Genomic DNA, 18,868 nt, shown 5'->3' with positions numbered 1-18,868 from the left:
GGTCTGGGAGCTAAGACCGTCTCGTTTTTCAGTGTCTAACAGTTGAGTTCTGGGTGTTCCTTCTGATATAATAGCTTACAGCCTTAAATTTTTTCTCAGTGAGTTTATGGTGTCGAGGGAAAGGGGCTGGACATGAAGTGTGTAGCCCGTTCCTCTCTGCACCTCAGGGTCACTTCTACTAAGACTCTTAAGCCAGGCAGTGGTAGGACACAACTTTAATCCTAGCACTCTGGAGGCAGAGGCAGGCAAATCTCTTGAGTTCTAGGCTAGCCTGGTCTATAGAGTGAGTCCCAGGACAGCCAGAGCTATATAGAAAAACTGTCTTTTTTTTTTTTTTTTTTAAGATTTATTTATTTAATGTATATGACACTGTCACTGTCTTCGGATACACCAGAAGAGGGCATCAGATCTCATTACAGATGACTATGAATTGCTGGGAATTGAACTCAGAACCTCTGGAAGCAGCAGCCAGTGCTCTTAACCACTGAGCCATCTCTCCAGCCCCCGAAACCTTGTCTTAAAAAACAAAACCCACATTGCTCTTCATTTCCAGGAAGGGTCTTTACCAGAGCCAGGTGTGGTGGCACAGGCCTGTAACCCCAACACCTGGGGTGCTGAGGCAAAGGGGTACCGGGAGTTCAGTGCCAGCCGCCTGGGTTACAGTGAGACTGAGTAACAGAAGGGTCCTGGCAAGATGGCGGCTCAGTGGTAAAGGCACTGCCTGGTAGCCTGAGATTCATCCCTGGAGCTCTTTTAAGGGCAGAAGGGGAGCCAGCTCCATAGAACTGACCTCTGACCGTGCATGCTCTCACACAAACACACACACACATACATGCGCGTGCGCGCACTAATAAAGCGGGGAGGTGGCTTGGCTGGTAAAGTGCTGTGCAAACCTCCACCTGATTTTTAGAGTCCCCAGAATCCAAGTATCAAGCCAGGCACGGGGCCAGATGCCTGTGATCTTAGCGCTGGCAAGTTAGACAAGCATCCCCGGGGCTCGCTAGGCCAGCACATCTATCCAATCGGCAGGCTCACAAGCTCAACGCCAGACACTTGTTCAGAAAGCAGGGGAGATGAGATGGCTCGGCAGTCGAACTGCTCATACAGAGGAGCCTATGTGGGTCCCTAGCACTCCCGTGGGGCAGCTAACAACAGTGCCTGCAGGCACCCACACACGGAATGTGTCAGAGTTTTTAAACTGAAGGCCAGCTGCGGTGCCACCTTCCAGGAAGCAGAAGCAGACACCTCATTAGGGCCAGCCTGCTTTATACAGCAAGTTCCAGGCCAGCCAGGGGCTACACAGTGTGACTGTTAAAATAATGGAGAGGAACAGCAGATGGTAGACCCTAGGAACACACAGGAAAAGGTGTCTAAAAGGCATGTGCGCTGTGCCTGCTCTTACACACAGGGTTTCCTGAGGTTTGATGAGGGGGTGGTTTTATTTCTTTATCACTGGCCCACAAGGTTCCCCCCCGCAGGAATGGAAAATCAGAACAAACTGGAGCCTCGTAAGAAACCAAGGCAATCTCAGGTTACCCCACACCCCATTCTTCTGCTAAGGCTACTACATTTAATGCTCTGAAACGGGGAGTCCCCTGACATTAACAACATTAAATACGGCTCCAGCAACTTAAGTTAACTACCGGAAAAGTCATGGTAACAGTTCCAGAAATCAACATTCATAAGTAGTTTGAGGTTCAAACAAGGAAAGGAAAAAAAAACAAAAAAAAAAAAACAAAACCACCCTACGAAGTCAGGTGTGGTGGTATAACGTGATCCCAGCACAAGGGCTGAGGCTGGAGGATTGCAAGTTTGACATCAGCCTGAACAATTTAGACCCTACAGCCAAAACAAAACCCACAAGTGCCAATGTTGTGCTGCATTTTAGATGTGGGACTGGGGATGCATCCTGCCTCAGGTCCTGGGCTTCCAGTCAGCACAGTCAATATCCCCTGGACACTTGCTTTGTCCCTGAGAAGTCCGGAGCATCACTTGCAGCCCTGGTGATTCCAATGTCTCCCAGGCAGTGTCAGGCAGTTCTGGTGCCCCTCCCAGGAGCAGCCACAGTCAGGGCTTTATACAGCAGGCAGTAAACAGTCGGCTCCTGATCCTCAGGCCCTTCAACAGAAAGGAGAGTTTGGGGCTCAGGTCATAAAATATTTGCTACACAATCATGAGGGCCTGAGTTCAATTTGCAGAGCCCACTTAAAAAGACAGGTGTGGTGGTTCATGCCTATAATCTCAGCACTTCATAGGTAGAGGCAGGAGGATCACTGTGAGTTCAGAGCCAGCGTGGTCTACATTATCAAGCCAAGGCTACATAGAATCTATCTCAAAACAAAGAAAGAGGGTTGAGGATTTAGCTTAGCGGTAGAGCGCTTGCCTAGCGAGCGCAAGGCCCTGAGTTCAGTCCCCAGCTCCGGGAAAAAAAAAAAAAAAAAAAAAAAAGAAAGAAAGAAAGAAAGAAAGAAAGAAAGAAAGAAAGAAAGAAAGAAAAGAAAGCTTGCCAGGTGAGGCAGCGCACACCTGCAATCCCAGCATTCCAAGGGGAAGGCAGGAGGAACCAAGGGAACAAGACCCAGTTTCATTTCCTTCCCCTGTCATTCAAGAACCCCTGTGCTGGCTCTGACTAGCTGGCCTCCAATGTCTTCCATGCTCTACCAGAGGCTGACATCTTGCTTCTCCTACCTCCCTATCTACTCTTCTGGAATGTTCTTCCCAGTGAGGAAGAATAGAGAGCCTTTGTCTTGTTTAAATTTCAAAGCCCTGTCTCTCCTATCCCAAGTCATCCCCCTTTCCCCTGTCTGTTTATCACCCGGGAACATATTACATTTTTGGTTTGGGGAATTTCTTGAAACAGGGTCTCACTATGCAGCCCAGCCTGGCCTAGAACTCAATAGATCTGCCTGCCTCTGCCTCCCAAGGGCTAGGATTAAAGGTGTGTGCCACCATGTCTGGAATATTAAATTATTTTCTTATCTGTTTTATTATTGTCTGATCGCTTCGTTTTCTTCCAGCCTTTCTGTTCTGTCTAGTGTGCACACACACACACTGTGTGTGTGTGTGTGTGTGTGTATGTGTGTGATGTGCACCCGTGTATGCGTGCATATGACTATGTATGACTACGTGGAGGTCGGAAGTCAACTTTGAGTATCTTTCTCTATCCTTGGCCCCTGGAGCTCACGGTTTCTGCCAGGCTGGGTGGTCAGTGAGTCCCGAGACCCACCTACCTCCCCAGTTTACAACCCGATCTCTGGCTTCAAACTCATGTAGCCCAGACTGTCTCTGAACTCCTGATCCTCCTGCCTCCCCCTCCTAAGCGCCTGGAATCTCAGTGCTGAGACTGCTTCCAGGCACTTGGGAGGTGGGGTCACTGGTCACCACGCCTGGCTCCTTTACTTTACATTTTAACTTTTTTGTTGTGTTTTCAGTGCTGAAGATGGAACCCACGACTTCACGTATGCCCACCATCACTACTGACGAACCACGCCTCCATCCCCAATTGGTGGATTGTTCTGGTACTGAGACATCTCTGCTAGATGCCTCCAGTACCCTGGACCACATGTATGCTTCTATATATCGGGAGAGCCTACCTCTTCCGAGTCCCCCAGTCTCACAGAAAGTGGACCGGATGGACTTTAGTAAGCATCTCCTTCCTGGTTCTAATGGTTGGTGAGGGGCCCTCACTCCATCCCTCACTCCACTGCGGCCCCTCCCTTGAGCACAGGGCTCTTCCTCGGCATGGGCCCCTCCTTTGCTCTGAGTGGCTAGAGGACACACTGTACCTTCCTTTGGATTCTCTCCTAGATTTTCTCCGTCGTGGCCACATCCCCATTCACATAATCTGGCTCCTCGTCTGGGCTTCCTGATGGGGACGTGCGTGCACCTGTGGATCACGACAGGTCGTTTGCTGGGACTGTTGGCAGGCGTACATCAGTGATGTTCCCCAGCCAGGGTTGCTCAGGAACCCAGTCCCCACAAATGACACAGGGCAAGTGTCAGACCGCTCATAGAGGACGCATGGTGTCTGACTGTTTTGTTTGTTTGTTGTTTGTTGTCTGTTTGTTTGTTTGTTTGCTCCAAGACTGAGTGACCAAGCTCTGGAGATCCATCTGCTGGCGAAGGGAGCTCTGGTGGCGAGCGAGGCTTTCGTAGCCTTGGGTTCAATGAAAGCTCTACTGTGAAGTGAGCCAGACCAGACAAAGGGAAACCCACCCTGGCCCACCAACCCTCCTGGATCAGCCAGTTACCACATACCCATAGTCCTCTTGGATTCTCGCCACTGAAGGATGGATACCGAGTTCTGGTAATCCTCGGATTCCTCAGTACCTGAGGGAGGTTTCAGGAACATTCTGAGTTTAGTCCAAAGAGCCAGGGCCCAGCGCTCTTCCCCTGAGGATGACCCCAGTCAAGGAGGATAATCCCTGGAGAGCTCCTTCCCCTGTGAGGGGTCTCCTGTCAGGACCTTGGGTGAACTTGACCCAAAGGCACCAGAGACTTAAGACTCTTGGGGACCTTACTTCTTATTCATTAGGGTGGGCCTAGCTCAGGGCACCGGCCCCTGTCCCACCTTTCTCGGGAGGGACAGCTTTACCTGACTCGGGGGTGCTGGGCTTGCAGATGAGCACATTCTCGTAGGAGTTGGAATCATTGTCTGTCAACAGAAGGGAGCTGGCAGGAGACCTTGTCTGCAAGCCCCCAATGTCCCTTCCCCCCACTGCTCCCACCCCCACGCACGGCTTCGTTATTCTCGTAGACCAGTTTTGAAAAACATTTACTTATGCATTTTATGTAATAAGTTTTGTTTACACGAACATCTGCATACTGCACACAAAAAGATGGTACCGATCCCATTACAGACAGCCATGTGGTTGCTGGGAGTTGAACTCATGACCTATGGAAGAGCAGTGGTGCTCTTAACTGCTGAGCCATCTCTCCAGCCCCTTAGAGCAGTTTTTGTTGTTGTTGTTGTTGTTGTTTTGTGTGTACGCTGACTGCAAGTGTGGGTGTGGTCGGACGGGTAGAGGCTGAAAGACAACTCTGGGTGGCCTGCCTCAGGGGCTATCTTGTTTGTTTGTGGTCGGGGATGTTTTGTTTGTTTTGCTAGACAGGGTTTCTCTGTGTAACAACCCTAACTTTCCTGAAACTTTGTAGACCAGGCTGGCCTCGAACTCACAGAGATTCACCTGCCTCTGCCTCCCAGCAGGAGACCCTTTCTTACAAAATAAGAACAAAGGTCGGGCACCCCCAGGATCCTCAAGGTTAAAGGGAGCTCTGACTTCCGCCACTCACAAGAAGTCCTGAGGCTGCCGCGTGTGTTCCCCACACCCACACAAGTAAATATTTCTTAAAGGATGTTTAAAAAAAAATAAAGAGAGGAGAAAGTGAACTCCTTGGTGTGCGACCACGGCCCACTCCAGCGGGAGCTGAGGACCCAGGCGGAAGGTCCTGCTCCTCCCTCCTCCTTCCTCTCCTTGGTACCAGAAGTGTCCAAGACCAAAGGCTCCAGCATCCTCCAAGCTCGCGCTGCCTTATCTGTCGTCAGGTGCCCATGTCCTCAGATGCTCCCACCCACAGCTCCGCCTCTGCTTCCTGTCCTGTCTCTCCCTCCCTCCACTCTGTCCCTTCCTCTTGTGTGCCGCTGACCAGCTTCCTTCCGCCCCACCCACCTAGGCCTGTTGCAGGACTCCCTCCATCTCTCAGCCTCTCAGCAGACCCATCTAGACCTAGGGGCTGCTTCCTCTTCTACCCCACCCCATCTCCACCTTACCTTCTGGGGGCTTCTGGAAACATCCCCAGTTGTAGTAGTCTGTGGGGATGGGATCTCTGAGAAAAACAAAACAAAATGGAGTACAGGTTGCTGGGCAGGTCTGTCAGGAGGGGGCGCTCAGGAGAAGCCATGAGGAGGTCTCCTCCAATCCACTAGAGATGCTTCCCAGAGAGCCCCTTACTACTCTGGGACTAGAGGACGATCAGCCTGGCTAGGACATTTTCAACAAGTCCCCGCCTGGGCCACAATTTTCCCTATTCGTGACAAGAGGAGACATTCTAGGGGTCATTTCTTTTTTGGGGTTACATGGTTTTGAATCAGACCTTTCTGCCTCAGCCTCCCAAGTGCTGGGATGGCTGGGAGGGCAGACCTGTACCACTACATATAACTCTTTCTCTCTTCCTCCCTGTATGTATGTATGCATGTATGTATGTATGCATGCCTGTATGTATGCATGCATGTTTATATGTATCATCTATATATCTCTCTTCCTTTCCTCTATAAATTTATATTTTCTTATACATCGTGTGCATGTATGTGCATGGTCACATATGCACATGCACAAGGGTGTCACAGCACACGTGGATGTCAGAGGACAACTCTTGGGAGTCAGTGCTTTCCATCAACCATGTGGGTCCCCAGAGGTGTCAGGCTTTAAGGGAAGAGCTAGTGTTCTACCAACCCCTACCTTATAGATAAACAGTCTCTGTCTCTCAAGCCGACCTCAAACTCACTATTCAGATCAGGATGGCCTCGAACGAACTCCTGATCTCCTCCCCAAGTGCTGGGATTACTTCATGCGATAGGCAGGCATTATGTACCCCAGCCCCAGCCCTTTCTAGAGGGAAGGAGCCACATGTAGCCCACCCTAGCTGTGATCCCCCTGCCTCAGCCTCCTGAGTGCTGAAATGACAACAAGTGAGTGCCATCATGTCTGCTTTGTGACCTGCCCTTCACCAAATGAACAGGATGGGCGCCCACCTCTCCCTCCCAGATACTCAGTTTTTTATAATCAGCCACACAAGGCCAGGGTCACCAAGTTGAAGGGCTACCCGGATTCACTGAATGCCTCAGAAAGAAGTTTGGGAGAGAGACCCAGAAACAGAGATGACCAAGGGCCACTCACACATAGGCAGCATCAGACTCCCGTCTGCTTCCTGGAAGAGGCCAGAGAGAAGACATAAGACAAGCTAAGCTCGCTCGGGGCTGCGGCCCATCCCCTCCCCGTGGTGCTACCCACCTTTGTAGAAGTTCTGGTACCTAGGGGACTCAGGACCTGGAAGAAAGGCTAGGCTAGGCTGTCTTCCCTCCGGGTCCTGCCCCAACCCAACACAGGCTCTGCAGCTCAAGCAAGGGCCTAGCCTAGGCTTTGGATGGCCGTACCTTTGTACACGTTTTGCCTTACTTATTAAAGCCAATTCCATCAACCCCCCGCCTCAGCTCCCTCTGAAGCCTCCCAAGCCAGTACTTGTCCCCCTGTCAACAGCCCCAGTCAGGCCATTCCTGCCTGCTGTCACTTACCCTCCAGGTGGGAGAAAAGCAGCTTGTTCTTCCTGCAAGGATGGGGCAGGGGCACTGAGAGAACACCCTGGGGAGGAGATAGCCCCTCTGACCCTCTCAACAGGCCAGCCCTCTGCAGCTTGGGGACAGAATGAGGTCTAGCCCCTGCTCTGCCAGATGGGGTTCTCCAGTTCTCGGCCCATGCACTACCGAATGTCTTCCTACCTCTCAAATGACTTGTTTGAGGCTGCGTCCATCTGGAGTCCTGTCCGCACCGGCCTGGCCACTGTGGAGGGAAGCAGAGACAGAGTATTGGCAAGGCACTCACCCAGCTCGGCCTTCGCCTGGTATATCAGGCTGGCCTCAGGGCAAGGGACCTTGATATGGGAAGTCCCAGCCCCAAACCAAACCCATGATGCTTCAAGGACTCACGGGAGTACGTCTGAGACGAGGCTACGCTCTGTTCATTTTCTTGCCTGCGAATACACAAGGGTGTGGTGAGCTCTGGCACTCTGACACTCCACAGGCAACGACTCGGAGAGAGGACGGAGAGCCAGATAGGGACAAGGAACACAGAAGATGGAGGAGCAGAGCCCAGGAAGGTATGTGTCTGCACCCAAGGCAAGAGGATCAGTGTGAGTTTGAGGTCAGCCTGGGCTACAGAGTAAGCTCTACGCTAGCCAGTGCTACTGAGTAAGACCCGGCCTCAAAACCAAAAAGGAGAAAAAAACAAATATGCAAGCTTTAGCCATCGCTCAGGGTGGTCAGAGATGGAAGATTCTGTTTTCAGATCTCACTGTGGTTTTTCAGTTGCAAAAGGAAATGAGGAAGGGGGTGGGTGGGTGGGTGATGGGGGTGACATGGCCTATTGGGGTGTGCACGTGAGAGCTGTATGAGAATGTGGAAAGTACGTGCAGTTAGTAGAGAGGGGTAGAGAGTGGTCAGCTGGCTTCCTCCCTCACTTCTCTCTCTCTCTCTCTCTCTCTCTCTCTCTCTCTCTCTCTCTCTCTCTCTCTCTCTCAGACCTGACTGGCCTGGAACTTACTATGTGGACCAGGCTAGCTTGAACACAGAAATCTACCTGCTTCTGCCTTCTGAGTGCTGGGATTAAAGGAATATGCCACCATGCCTGCCTCTTGCCTTTCTTTTTCTGTTGGGCATTGAACTCACAACCCTGAGCATACTCCTCAGCAAGCGCTACACACACCAGAGCCATGCCCCAGCTCCTCACTGGGGGATTCTAGCAAGGGCTCTCCCACTGAGCCATGCCCTCAGCCCCTCACTGGGGGATTCTAGGCAGGGGCTCTACCACTGAGCCACGGCCCCAGCCCCTCACTGAGGGATTCTAGGTCATGCTGTATGACTGAGTCATGGTCCCTTTGAAAATTATTCTTTAATGTGTATGGGTATTTTGCCCATGAATATGTCTGTCCACCACATGTATGTATGCTTGGTGCCTGAGGAAGTTAGAAGAGGGCATTGGATCTCCTGCAAGATGAATTAAAGACAGTTGACAGTTGTAAACCATTATGTGGGTGCTAGGCTCAAACCCAGATTCTTTGGAAGAACATCCACTGTGCCATCTCTCCAGTCCTGCTTTTTAATTTAAAAAATTTATTTGCATTTATTATTTACATGTGTGTAGTGATGTGGTAGGCAGTCTGATTGCCTTGTGGATCTCAGGGAGGATCAAACTCAGGTCACCAGGCTTTGGTATCAGTCATTCATACTGGCCGAGCCATCTTGCGGTCCACTACTTTTTAAATTTTGAGACAAGGTCTCACTGAATTACCAGGCTGGCCTTGAACTCCGTCTGTGGCCCAGGCAGGTTCTGGAATATCTGTGGGGATAGGCGGGACCCAGCCTCTCTTAAGTGTTTTTTTTAGATTCTGCTTTTGCTCTGCCTGGAGTGAAGGTGTCTGCTTCCACTATGGCTGCCCTGTGATGCCACATTCCCTCAGATAGCTCCTGGACACTTTCTTTTCCTCCATGGGAGCTAGGCATCCATTTAGAGCCTGCCATGGAGCAGGCATGAGTGAGGGCATGGATTGGGTTCCTCAGGGGGCCCCCCACCCCAGGGTGCTCGAATACGCCAAGCTGGGGCAACTCACTGGTTCCTTTGCTCGTAGATTTTCTCATTTCTCTTCACCCCTGCAAGAACAGAAATGGCGTAGCTAGTGTCCCTGAACTCAGGGGGTGCAGTGGGGGAGGGCTGAAGTCTGGAACCCCTCCCCCCCTTTGTAACTCCACCAGGCTGTCCCTTCCAGCTGCCTGTCACTGAGAGGGTTCTTGTCAGCTGGGTGTGGTGACACAGGTCTGTGATCCCAGGGCTCAGGAAGCTGAGGCCAGAGGGCAGGAACATTTGAGGCTAGCCTGGGCTACAGTGTGTGACAGTCTGAAAGAGAAAGAATTACAAGGAAGAAGGAAGGAGAGAGAGGAAAGAGAGGATGAAGGGAGAGAGAGGGCTGGAGCAGGAGACAGGAAGGAAAGGAGAGAGGGAAGGAAAGAAAAGAACTTAATCCCCTTTTGTGGGATGAGGATGACTTGAAAAAGAGGGTGCCACTGGTAGCCTAGCTTCCCTTCGCTCATCCTGGCCTGAGTGACCCCCCATGATCCAGTAGAACCAGTGTCCTCGGGACCATCTAGGGGCCACCATCTGGTCCTGGGTACTCACCCTCCTGACGTCCCCCTCACAGCCAGGTCCAGTCACAGAGGCCTGTGAGACACTTACCTGGGCGGGAGCACTGGACACACAGCCAAGCTGTGGTCCCCAAGAGCAGCAGCAGCAACAGTCCTGACAGTGGCCACAGCAGCTCCAACTCGGCACTCATGTTGGCTTGGGGAGGGAGCTGCAAAGCTGCATTGGAGATCTGTAAGGCGGTGGCTCCCTGGTGCCACCCACCCAGTGTCGTCGGTTTCTGATCTCTCTGGTCCCCGGCTCCAGCAATGTCGATGGAACCAACCATGTCTCCCATGTGACCCTAACCAGCGCACTACCAGAACAGTGCACTAGAAGGTTCTGAGAGCGCTAGATGGCACAGAGAAATTGTGTAAAACCCTAAGCATCCATCCCCTGTCCATCTGGCCCTGAGAGACAGGCTCTTCAGTTCACAGGTGGAGAGACTGAGGCCGAGAAGCGCTCACGGTGGCTTTGCAGAAAGGGAGGGTTCAACACTCAGTCCTCGCCCTAGCATAGGGGTTTGTTTACACCTGTAATCCCAGTAACTCCAGAGGGTGAAGCAGGGGGATGGCCACTCTTTCCAGGCCAGCCTGGGACAACATAGTGAGTTCAGGCTAGCCTGGGCTAAAGGCTGAGACTCTATCAAAATACAACAAAAATAAGGTGGAGGGGCTGGAAAGAGAGCTCAACAGTTAAGAGTGCTTGCTGTTCTTCCAGAAGATTCCCATTGGGCAGCTCACAGCTCATGACCACACACACACACACACACACACACACACACACACACACACACTTCTCTACCCCTACTCATCCTGTTGCTGTAGGCCAATGAACTCCTCCTCTGTGGTGCTCCTCTCCACCCCCAGGAAGACCTAGGTATTTCCTTTTCTCCACCATCCAAGAACCCTAGATCCTAGCAGCACCTTTAATCCCCACACTTGGGAGGCTGAGGCAGGCAGATCTCTGAGTTCAAGGCCAGGCTGGCCTACAGAATGAGTTCCAGGACAGCTAGGACTACACAGAGAAACCTTGTCTCAAACAAACAAACAAACAAACAAACAAACAAAGAACAAAAATACAACAACAAGAGAACCTAGATTCTGCCTGTGGTGAGAGCTGGAGGATGCCCGTCATGCCTCTCAGAGGAGAGAACCCTGAGACAGTCCCAGCTGTGGGACAGCACTCGAGGACTTTCAGAGTGAAGCTGGTCTTTGGGAGACGAAGGGGTGGGCCTGTGTAGAGGGATGTCTGGCGTGAGGAGGCTGCCAGTCCTCCGTTAGCCCAGGGCCCCAAACAAGACAACGGTTATCCAAGCCTTGGTGAAGCCCTGAAGTCTGGTGAATGAGTGAAGGTACACACTTCTCTAATGGGCTTATGGAATCAACTATTGCAACTACAAGAAGACTCGGCTCCCTAGCATGGGCAAGGGAAATAGTTGAGGAAAACAGTCCTGTGTAAGGACTGTGAATGACTAAGTGGCCGGCCACTCTGTCGGCACATGGTCCCACCTCAAGCTAGAGAAAGTGTGGCTAAGCAGTAGAACCCTGCCTAGAATCCCCCAGTGAGGGACTGAGGGTGTGGCTCAGTGGTAGAGCCCCTGCCTAGAATCCCCCAGTGAGGGGGCTGGGGGCGTGGCTCAGTGGTAGAGCCCCTGCCTAGAATCCCCCAGTGAGGGGCTAGGAGTGTAGCCTTTGCTTAGGACATTGACTGTCTATCAAAGAAACTCATAAACTGAACATTAGCAACCTGTGGGTCACAACCCTTCTAAAGGTCACCAGGGGGTCAGATTATGTCAGATATTTATTACGATTCATAGCATTAGCAAAATTGTGGTTATGAAGTAGCAATGGAAATAATGTTATGGTTGGGGGGTCACCACAGCATGAAGAACTCAAAGGGCTGCAGCATTAGGAGGGTTGAGAACCACTGGTTTAGGACGTCAAGAAACAGAGCCAGGAGGACTGGGAGATCAAGGCTAGTTCTGAGTACGAAGTACAACCGTGTGTGTGTGTGTGTGTGTGTGTGTGTGTGTGTGTGTGTGTGTGTGTGTGTGTGCGTGTGTGTATTTTTAAGGGAGAGAGGGATGTATGTATACAGAGAGAGGGATAGAGAGGAGGAAGAGGAGGTGTGAGCAAGTGATGGAAGGATGGTGGGAAAAGGAGCAGGAATCAATTCATGCTGTCTCGCTCCTATAATCCCAGGATGTGTGAGGCGGAGGCAGATCAGGAGTTCGAGACTCCTCGATGGGGGGAAAACAAGAGCAGGAGACTTGGACATCACATACGTAGGAGCAGGTTACACACAATCCAGCACTTGTCTAGCTCAGCTCACTTAGGACCCCAGGAGCAAGCTTGGCATTCAAGGCCGCAGGAGCTGGCCCGCTGACTTCTATTTCCTCCCCAAGGGCACCCCACGCCTGTGGAAGAAGGACCATTCTCCATCCAAGAGCCCTGGGCTGGAGAGCGTCCACGTGCTACTAGACCTGTTGTCCGGGGATAAGCTGGGCTCCGGAAGCCCTCAGACCCCAGGACAGAGTGGGTCAGGACATCTATATCTCTAACCGGCCACGCAGGGGAGTTTGTCACGAGGTCTGTCATGGAGAGATGACAAACACAGCATAGGGTTAGCCACGTGGGTTGCTTCCATGACGCCTGTCCTAGTCACAGTTCTTAGCCATGTGACATGGGAAGGGACTTGGCCTGCAGCAAAGACTGAGGGATTATATTATCCGCCTGGTGACATCTAGAGGGACGTGTGGATTCCCTCTACTGACCCCAGTGGGGTCTGAGGGGTTACTGAAGTAGATACGCCTGATCTAGTGGAGCAGGCCAGCAGCACAAGAGGCTGAAGCAGGGATATTGGGAATTCCAAGGTCTATTTGGGCTATTTTGCAAGTTCAAATCCAATGAGACTCTGCCACAAAACATTTAAAGAGGCCTGGGGGGGGGCATTCTAGGACGTTTGCTTAGAATGCCCCCCAGGGGGTGTGGCTTAGTGAGAGCAACTGCCTAGAATCTAGCAGCATGAGGCTGCGGACACGACTAGGAGTACCTGTCTGCTAGAATCACCCAGTAAAGAAGATAGACACTTACAGAGCCAAGGGCAAGGCACTGGGCTCCATTCCCAGCATGGGGGGGAGGGGGCAAGTTGGGGGAGGGTGAGCAGGAGAGATGGCTCAGAGATCAAGAGCGCGACGCTCTCCCAGAGGACTTAGGTTTGACTCTCAACGCCCACATGGCAGCTCACGACCATCTATAACTCCAGCTCCAGGGGACCCAACCCTGTCCCAGTCTTTGTGTGCACCGGGCATGAATGGGGTACACACGTGTACGTGCAAGCAAAGTGCTCACACACATACATTGTGGTTTGGAGACCGGGGGTCACTGCGTAGCCCTGATGGGTCTAACACCTCACTGCATAGACCAGGCTGGCCCGGAATTCACAGAATCTGGCTTGCGCCTGCCTCCCAGGCTGCATCGTCATATTCCAACTTACTTAAATATTTTAAATAATTAAAAAAGAAAGGTTGCTGGAGGGGGGAGAGAGAGAGAGAGAGAGAGAGAGAGAGGAAGCACGCTTCCTCAATGGTAAGATGCCCGTGCTCCTGTGGGTAACCCCTCACTCACATCTTGTAATGAAACTACATGAAGCTAATGAAACTCATTGGGCCACTACCCCCATCCCCAACCCCCAAGAAAAGAACATAAAATCAGAAGGGGATTAGTTGGGAGAGAAGGGACCAGTGGAAATCACAAGAGAGGTGATTTTGGGGTGAACATGATCAAGGCACGTGCCATATGGAAAGGTCATAAGCCTATTAGTCTGCATAATTAATGCAGACGAATAAAAAAAGGTTCTGAATGGGGGCTGGTGAGATAGCTTGCAGGTAAAAGGCGCTTGCCTCCAAGTCTGATGATCTGAGTTCGATCCCCAGGACCCACATGGTGGTTGGTAAGAAGTAACTCTTGCAAGTTATTCTCTGGCCTACGCTGTGCCACACAGGCGCCCATCCATGCATACAGTAATTTAAAATGTATTAAAATATTGAGAAAAAAAAAAGAGCAGGTGTGAGTGCATGGGGTGCTTCTTGGACAGGGTCTGGGGCTTGCTTCGCACTTGGGGACCACTCCAAGCCTGTTTTCTTCCCAGGGAGCAAATGGAGGTTCAGAGAGGCGCATACTGTGTCCCAAAGAAACACCGGAAAAGACAGAAACCCAGCGCAGGCGCGGTGAATTCCCTTCATCCCATCGGATGCTCTTTACCCTGAAGGACAGCAGGCAGGCTGAGGGTGTGGGGGACAGAGGCTGGGGTTGCAGGAGGAGCAGCCCAGCAGTCTCGAAGAGCCCCAAGGGGCCAGGCAGGGCTAGCTGTGGGTGTGTGTGGGGGGGACCGCCACAGCTCTGTGGCTCCGTGGGCCAAAATAGCTCAAAGGGAAGTGGGCAGTTTTCATATGAACAAAGCTTGCCTCTGAGGGCTGCATCAGAGCTTCTAACCTCAATGGCCCTTAGTGATCACTGCAGTCAAAAGGCTCATCCTTCGGGGAGCAGAGGCCACGAGGGTCCGCTTGGACGAGGCACAGGACGCACCTCACTCCTGGGATGGCTTTATTCATGGGGTGCTACTCTGAGGCCCGTGGTAACATTTCTGTAGTGTTTGTTTCCTTTGAGGCAGGGCCTCACAATGCAGCACAGCCTGGCCTTGAACTCACCGCCCTTCTACTGCAGGATTCCTAATGCCGTAATTACAGGAGCCTATAAAACCCAGGCTGACCAAATAATCTGGGGCTTTGAGTGAGGTGGAGAGAAGACTGAACAAACCTATTGGAGCCAGGGGCCAGGAAGATTGTTCGCGTCTATGTGAGTATGCCCGCGGGCCGAGGTCTGGCAGACCCTGGCCAACCTGGGCCACCCGTTCAGAACCAGAACCAAGGAGCCCAACATTGCTACAAGGATTATCCGTCAGAAGGTAGAAGCCAGCTCAGGCCTGGATGGACTTCTGGGGATAGCAACTCCCCCCTGGGTGGGACAGGGACTGGGCACAGTTCCCCAAAGCATCCCAGGCCTGTGGCATTAGCCAATCCTCCATGGATGGGAGAGCCTCACATCTCTGGCTTTTGGCTGGCCCTTCCCATTGTTAGTGACAGAACCACCCTAGGGGGCTTCTTGGGGGTCTCAGAGGCTAGGGGTTTGGAAAGACAATGATAGATAAGTAGGCGCCTGGAGCTCCCGAGACAGACTTTCCGAGAGGGCCACAGGGCAAGGCCGGGGCGGAAGGTACCAGATGTCTTGGCTTCTCTTCAGTCTATTGCTAAGGGTCTTGGGGGCTGCAGTGCAAGGGACACCTGCTCAGCAGAGTACCCCTGGAGAAGACATACCTGAGAATGAGGGCTCCTCACCATGGCCACTTCATCCTGTGCCCGCACACCTGCCCAGGCTGATGCCAACAGCACCACTGACTCTGGCGAGCAGCGGGCAAGGCAGTTGGCTTCCTGTCACTACTGAATCATCCCTCTACATCCGCCTCGGCCAGACTACTAGGGTGGTTAATGACAAAGGGGGTGGGGCAAAGACAGAAAAAGAGAGAGAGAGAAGAGCAGGGCATGGTGGTGCATGTCGTTAAATGCCTGCACTTGGGAAACAGAAGCAGGCAGGTCGGTCTCCGAGTTTGAGGCCAGCATGGTCTATATAGTTAGTTCCAGCCAGGACAACTGCACAGTGAGTCCCTGTCTCAAAAAAAGAAAAAAACCTCACTGGATAATGGCACTTTCCACCAAGCTGGACAACTTGAGTTCTATCACCTGAAACCATGTAGTGAGAGAAAATTGATACCGGCTAGGTCTCTGGATGCACGTGGACATGTATGCACAGACAGGCATATGTGCAGCGTGCATGTGGGCAAGCACGCACAGACATATATGCACACACACACACACACACACACACACACACACACACACACACCCATGGGGGTGGAGGGGCAGAAAAGAAAACAGAAACAGACAGGAGAAATGGGAAGTGAGAGAAGGGCACGGAAGGACTGAAAAGCCCAGCACGCACAGCACATGCCCCGGTACAGAACCGGGTTACACGGAACATGGGGAAGGGAGGTGCACAGTGAGGGACAGGGGAGAGTCAACTCGAAGAGTTCACATGGACACACAGAAGTGGACAGGACAGATGGAAAGTTTGGAGGGACACACACACACACACACACACACACACACACACACACACCAGTCAGACACCACAGATGGGGAGACGCAGGTCAGGAGAGGATCATGAAGAGGGAGAGCCAGATGTAGACAGACAACCCAGACAACCACGGGGAAGAGGAAACGAGAGTCCTTCCAGCATCCACAGGCATTGGAGAGACGGAGACTAGAGTGAATCCCATAGAACTATTACTTTAGGGCAGATAAAAAGATGAGGCACATGGGAGACAGGAAGACGGGCACAAAGATGGCAGACGGGACAAAGGACCATTGTTTCAGAGACAGTTGGATAGACAGACAAGCTGCCTCTGTGTGCGTGTCTGTGGGTGGTGGTGGTGGAAGTCGAGAAGTCAGTCTTGGTGTCTTCCACTTTGTTCTCTCTCTCTCTCTCTCTCTTTTTTAAGAACAGATTCAGATCCCATTACAGATGGTTGTGAGCCATCATGTGGTTGCTGGGATTTGAACTCAGGACCTCTGGAAGAGCAGTCAGGTGCTCTTAACCGCTGAGCCATCTCTCCAGCTCCTGAAGTTGGTTCTTATTCCACCACGTGGGTCTCAGGGATTGAGCTCAGACTGTGTTGACAGAAAATGCCTCTATTCACTGAGCCATCTTGCCACGTCATGGTTTTAATTTTCCCATCTTTTTTGCATCTCACTATGTAGTCATGGCTGGCCTGGGAACCCAGAGATCCACCTGCTTCTTCCCAAGTGTTGGGACTGTACCTAGCTTCCACCTTAACTGTTCCCTCTTGGCCTGAGAATCACCATATTAGTCTGTCTGTCTGGCCCTGTAAGCTCTGGTCATGTCCCCAATGCCCTCAAAGCTGAGATTGCAGGTGTTTGTGCCCAGCTTCACTCTGAGGCCAGGGATCCAAGCTCAGGCGCCTGGGGCTTTTGTGAGCTTTAGTAACCGAGCCACCCCTCCCCCACCTCAGCCCAGACTACTTCTCAGCTGGGATTATCACTGCCTGACACTCAGGGAGGCTCCTGGTGTGGGCAAGGAAGGAGATTGGCAGGCACCTCTGCCCCAAGTGACAAGGTTCATCCACTCGCTCAGTGCACCCTGGAACTTGGAAAAGGCCAACACATATGTTCCACCTGCTGGGGACATCAAGGCAGGAGGCAAGATGATCCTCCCACGCAACCTGCTGTGTGGGTTTAGTGTATCGGTAGTCCTGGGCCCCACTCCTCTGGGCGGTTCTTCCCAGTCTTTGTGCCTCCAGCCTGCTGCTGCCACCCTGTGGTGAAGCAAAGTAGCACAGCCACGGTGCTATTACCAGGAGACTCGGTGACCTTTGAAGCCAGCTCCCTTAGAAATCTGTGCCAGCCAAAGGTGGTGTGCCAGATGCATTCAGCACAAAAGACTGTTTCTGGGGTTGGGGATTTAGCTCAGTGGTAGAGCGCTTGCCTAGCAAGCGCAAGGCCCTGGGTTCGGTCCCCAGCTCCGGAAAAAAAAAAAGAAAAAAAAAATTTAAAGACTGTTTCTTCTCCGTGGGGTCAGGTCGGGAGGCAGGTACCTCTTAAGGCAAAGCTAGTGCTCACATGGTTGACCTCCTCACACTTTCCTAACAATTCCGCATTCGCTGACCTTCCACAGTAGCACACAGCAGTCGAACCTCATTCAGTTCTGGAGGGATCCAGTTCCTCTCAGATGCCTGGCATAGCCACTTGTAACCTCAGTCTTACGCCCTCTTCTGGACTTTTTTTAGGGATACACACACACAGACACACACCATCCAACAGCACCAAAACTGAACAGAAAGGCTCTGCTCAACTGGGTTGGGTTGCTTAGGGTCCATCTCCCACACAGCACAAAGCTAAATGTGGAGGCACACCCCACCCCTAGAGAGCTTTAATGTTTCATTTTTAGACTGCCTCTTGGCTATGCAGTTCAGGATGGGCCTTGAACTTGTAACCCTTCTGCCTCGGTCCTTACAGTAGCTAGAATTAGAGGCTCAGACCTGTAGAACTAGATGAAGTTACGCGCTGTGAGCTACTGTGTAGGTCCTGGAAGGTCAGTGAATGTTTTTTTTTTTTTTTTTCTTTTTTTTTGGTTCTTTTTTCCGGAGCTGGGGACCGAACCCAGGGCCTTGCGCTTCCTAGGCAAGCGCTGTACCACTGAGCTAAATCCCCAACCCCCAGTGAATGCTTTTAACGGATAAGCTGATCTCAAGCCCCAAACCACTTGTAGCCCTGGCTGTCCTGAACTTGCTCTGTAGATCAGGCTGGTCTTGATCTCAGAGACCTGCCTGCCTCTGCCTCCTGAGTGCTGGGATTAAAGGCGTGCACCTCTACACACAGCTTCAGTAGGGAGTTTATTCTTGATCTCTTTACAGATGGTTGTGAGCCACCATGTGGTTGCTGGGATTTGAACTCAGGACCTCTAGCGTGCTCTTAACCGCTGAGCCTTCTCTCCAGACCAACATCTACCTTTATGCATTATCTGATGTTTGAGAGCTGAGGATGTGCAAGGACGGAGTAGGCTCCCTTCATGGAACAGCAGCTGCTCTTGAAGACAATCCAGGGTTCAAATCCTAGTACCCACATGAGAGACGGACGGACGGACGGACACACACACACACACACACACACACACACACACACACACACACACACACACACACACAGTCAGCTCCACCATACCCAACATTGCCTAGCCACCATGAGCACCCACATAATACAAAGAAAAATCCTGCCCCCAAAGTCA

At 51.9% G+C, this 18,868-nt stretch overlaps 1 protein-coding gene across 13 annotated transcripts; it reads right to left on the bottom strand.

Annotated features, from left to right (window-relative positions):
• Positions 1-1,415: 1,415 nt before the first annotated feature.
• Positions 1,416-15,403, bottom strand: Lat2 (linker for activation of T cells family, member 2). 13 transcript variants are annotated; one of them, NM_173840.2, is given in 13 exon segments: positions 1,416-2,118; positions 3,786-3,886; positions 4,258-4,329; positions 4,595-4,654; positions 5,771-5,826; positions 6,897-6,927; positions 7,011-7,046; positions 7,292-7,323; positions 7,496-7,556; positions 7,703-7,746; positions 9,382-9,421; positions 10,002-10,127; positions 15,325-15,403. In NM_173840.2, coding segments are annotated over 11 exon segments (615 nt in total). In that variant the 5' UTR covers positions 10,102-10,127; positions 15,325-15,403; the 3' UTR covers positions 1,416-2,118; positions 3,786-3,803.
• Between the last annotated feature and the right edge of the window lie 3,465 nt (positions 15,404-18,868).

The sequence above is a fragment of the Rattus norvegicus genome, chromosome 12 (assembly GCF_021556685.1).
Source record: "Rattus norvegicus strain SHRSP/BbbUtx chromosome 12, alternate assembly SHRSP_T2T, whole genome shotgun sequence".
NCBI classification, from domain to species: domain Eukaryota; kingdom Metazoa; phylum Chordata; class Mammalia; order Rodentia; family Muridae; genus Rattus; species Rattus norvegicus.
Note: the sequence above shows the minus strand (reverse complement) of the source record. Positions and strands in the feature narration are given on the sequence as shown.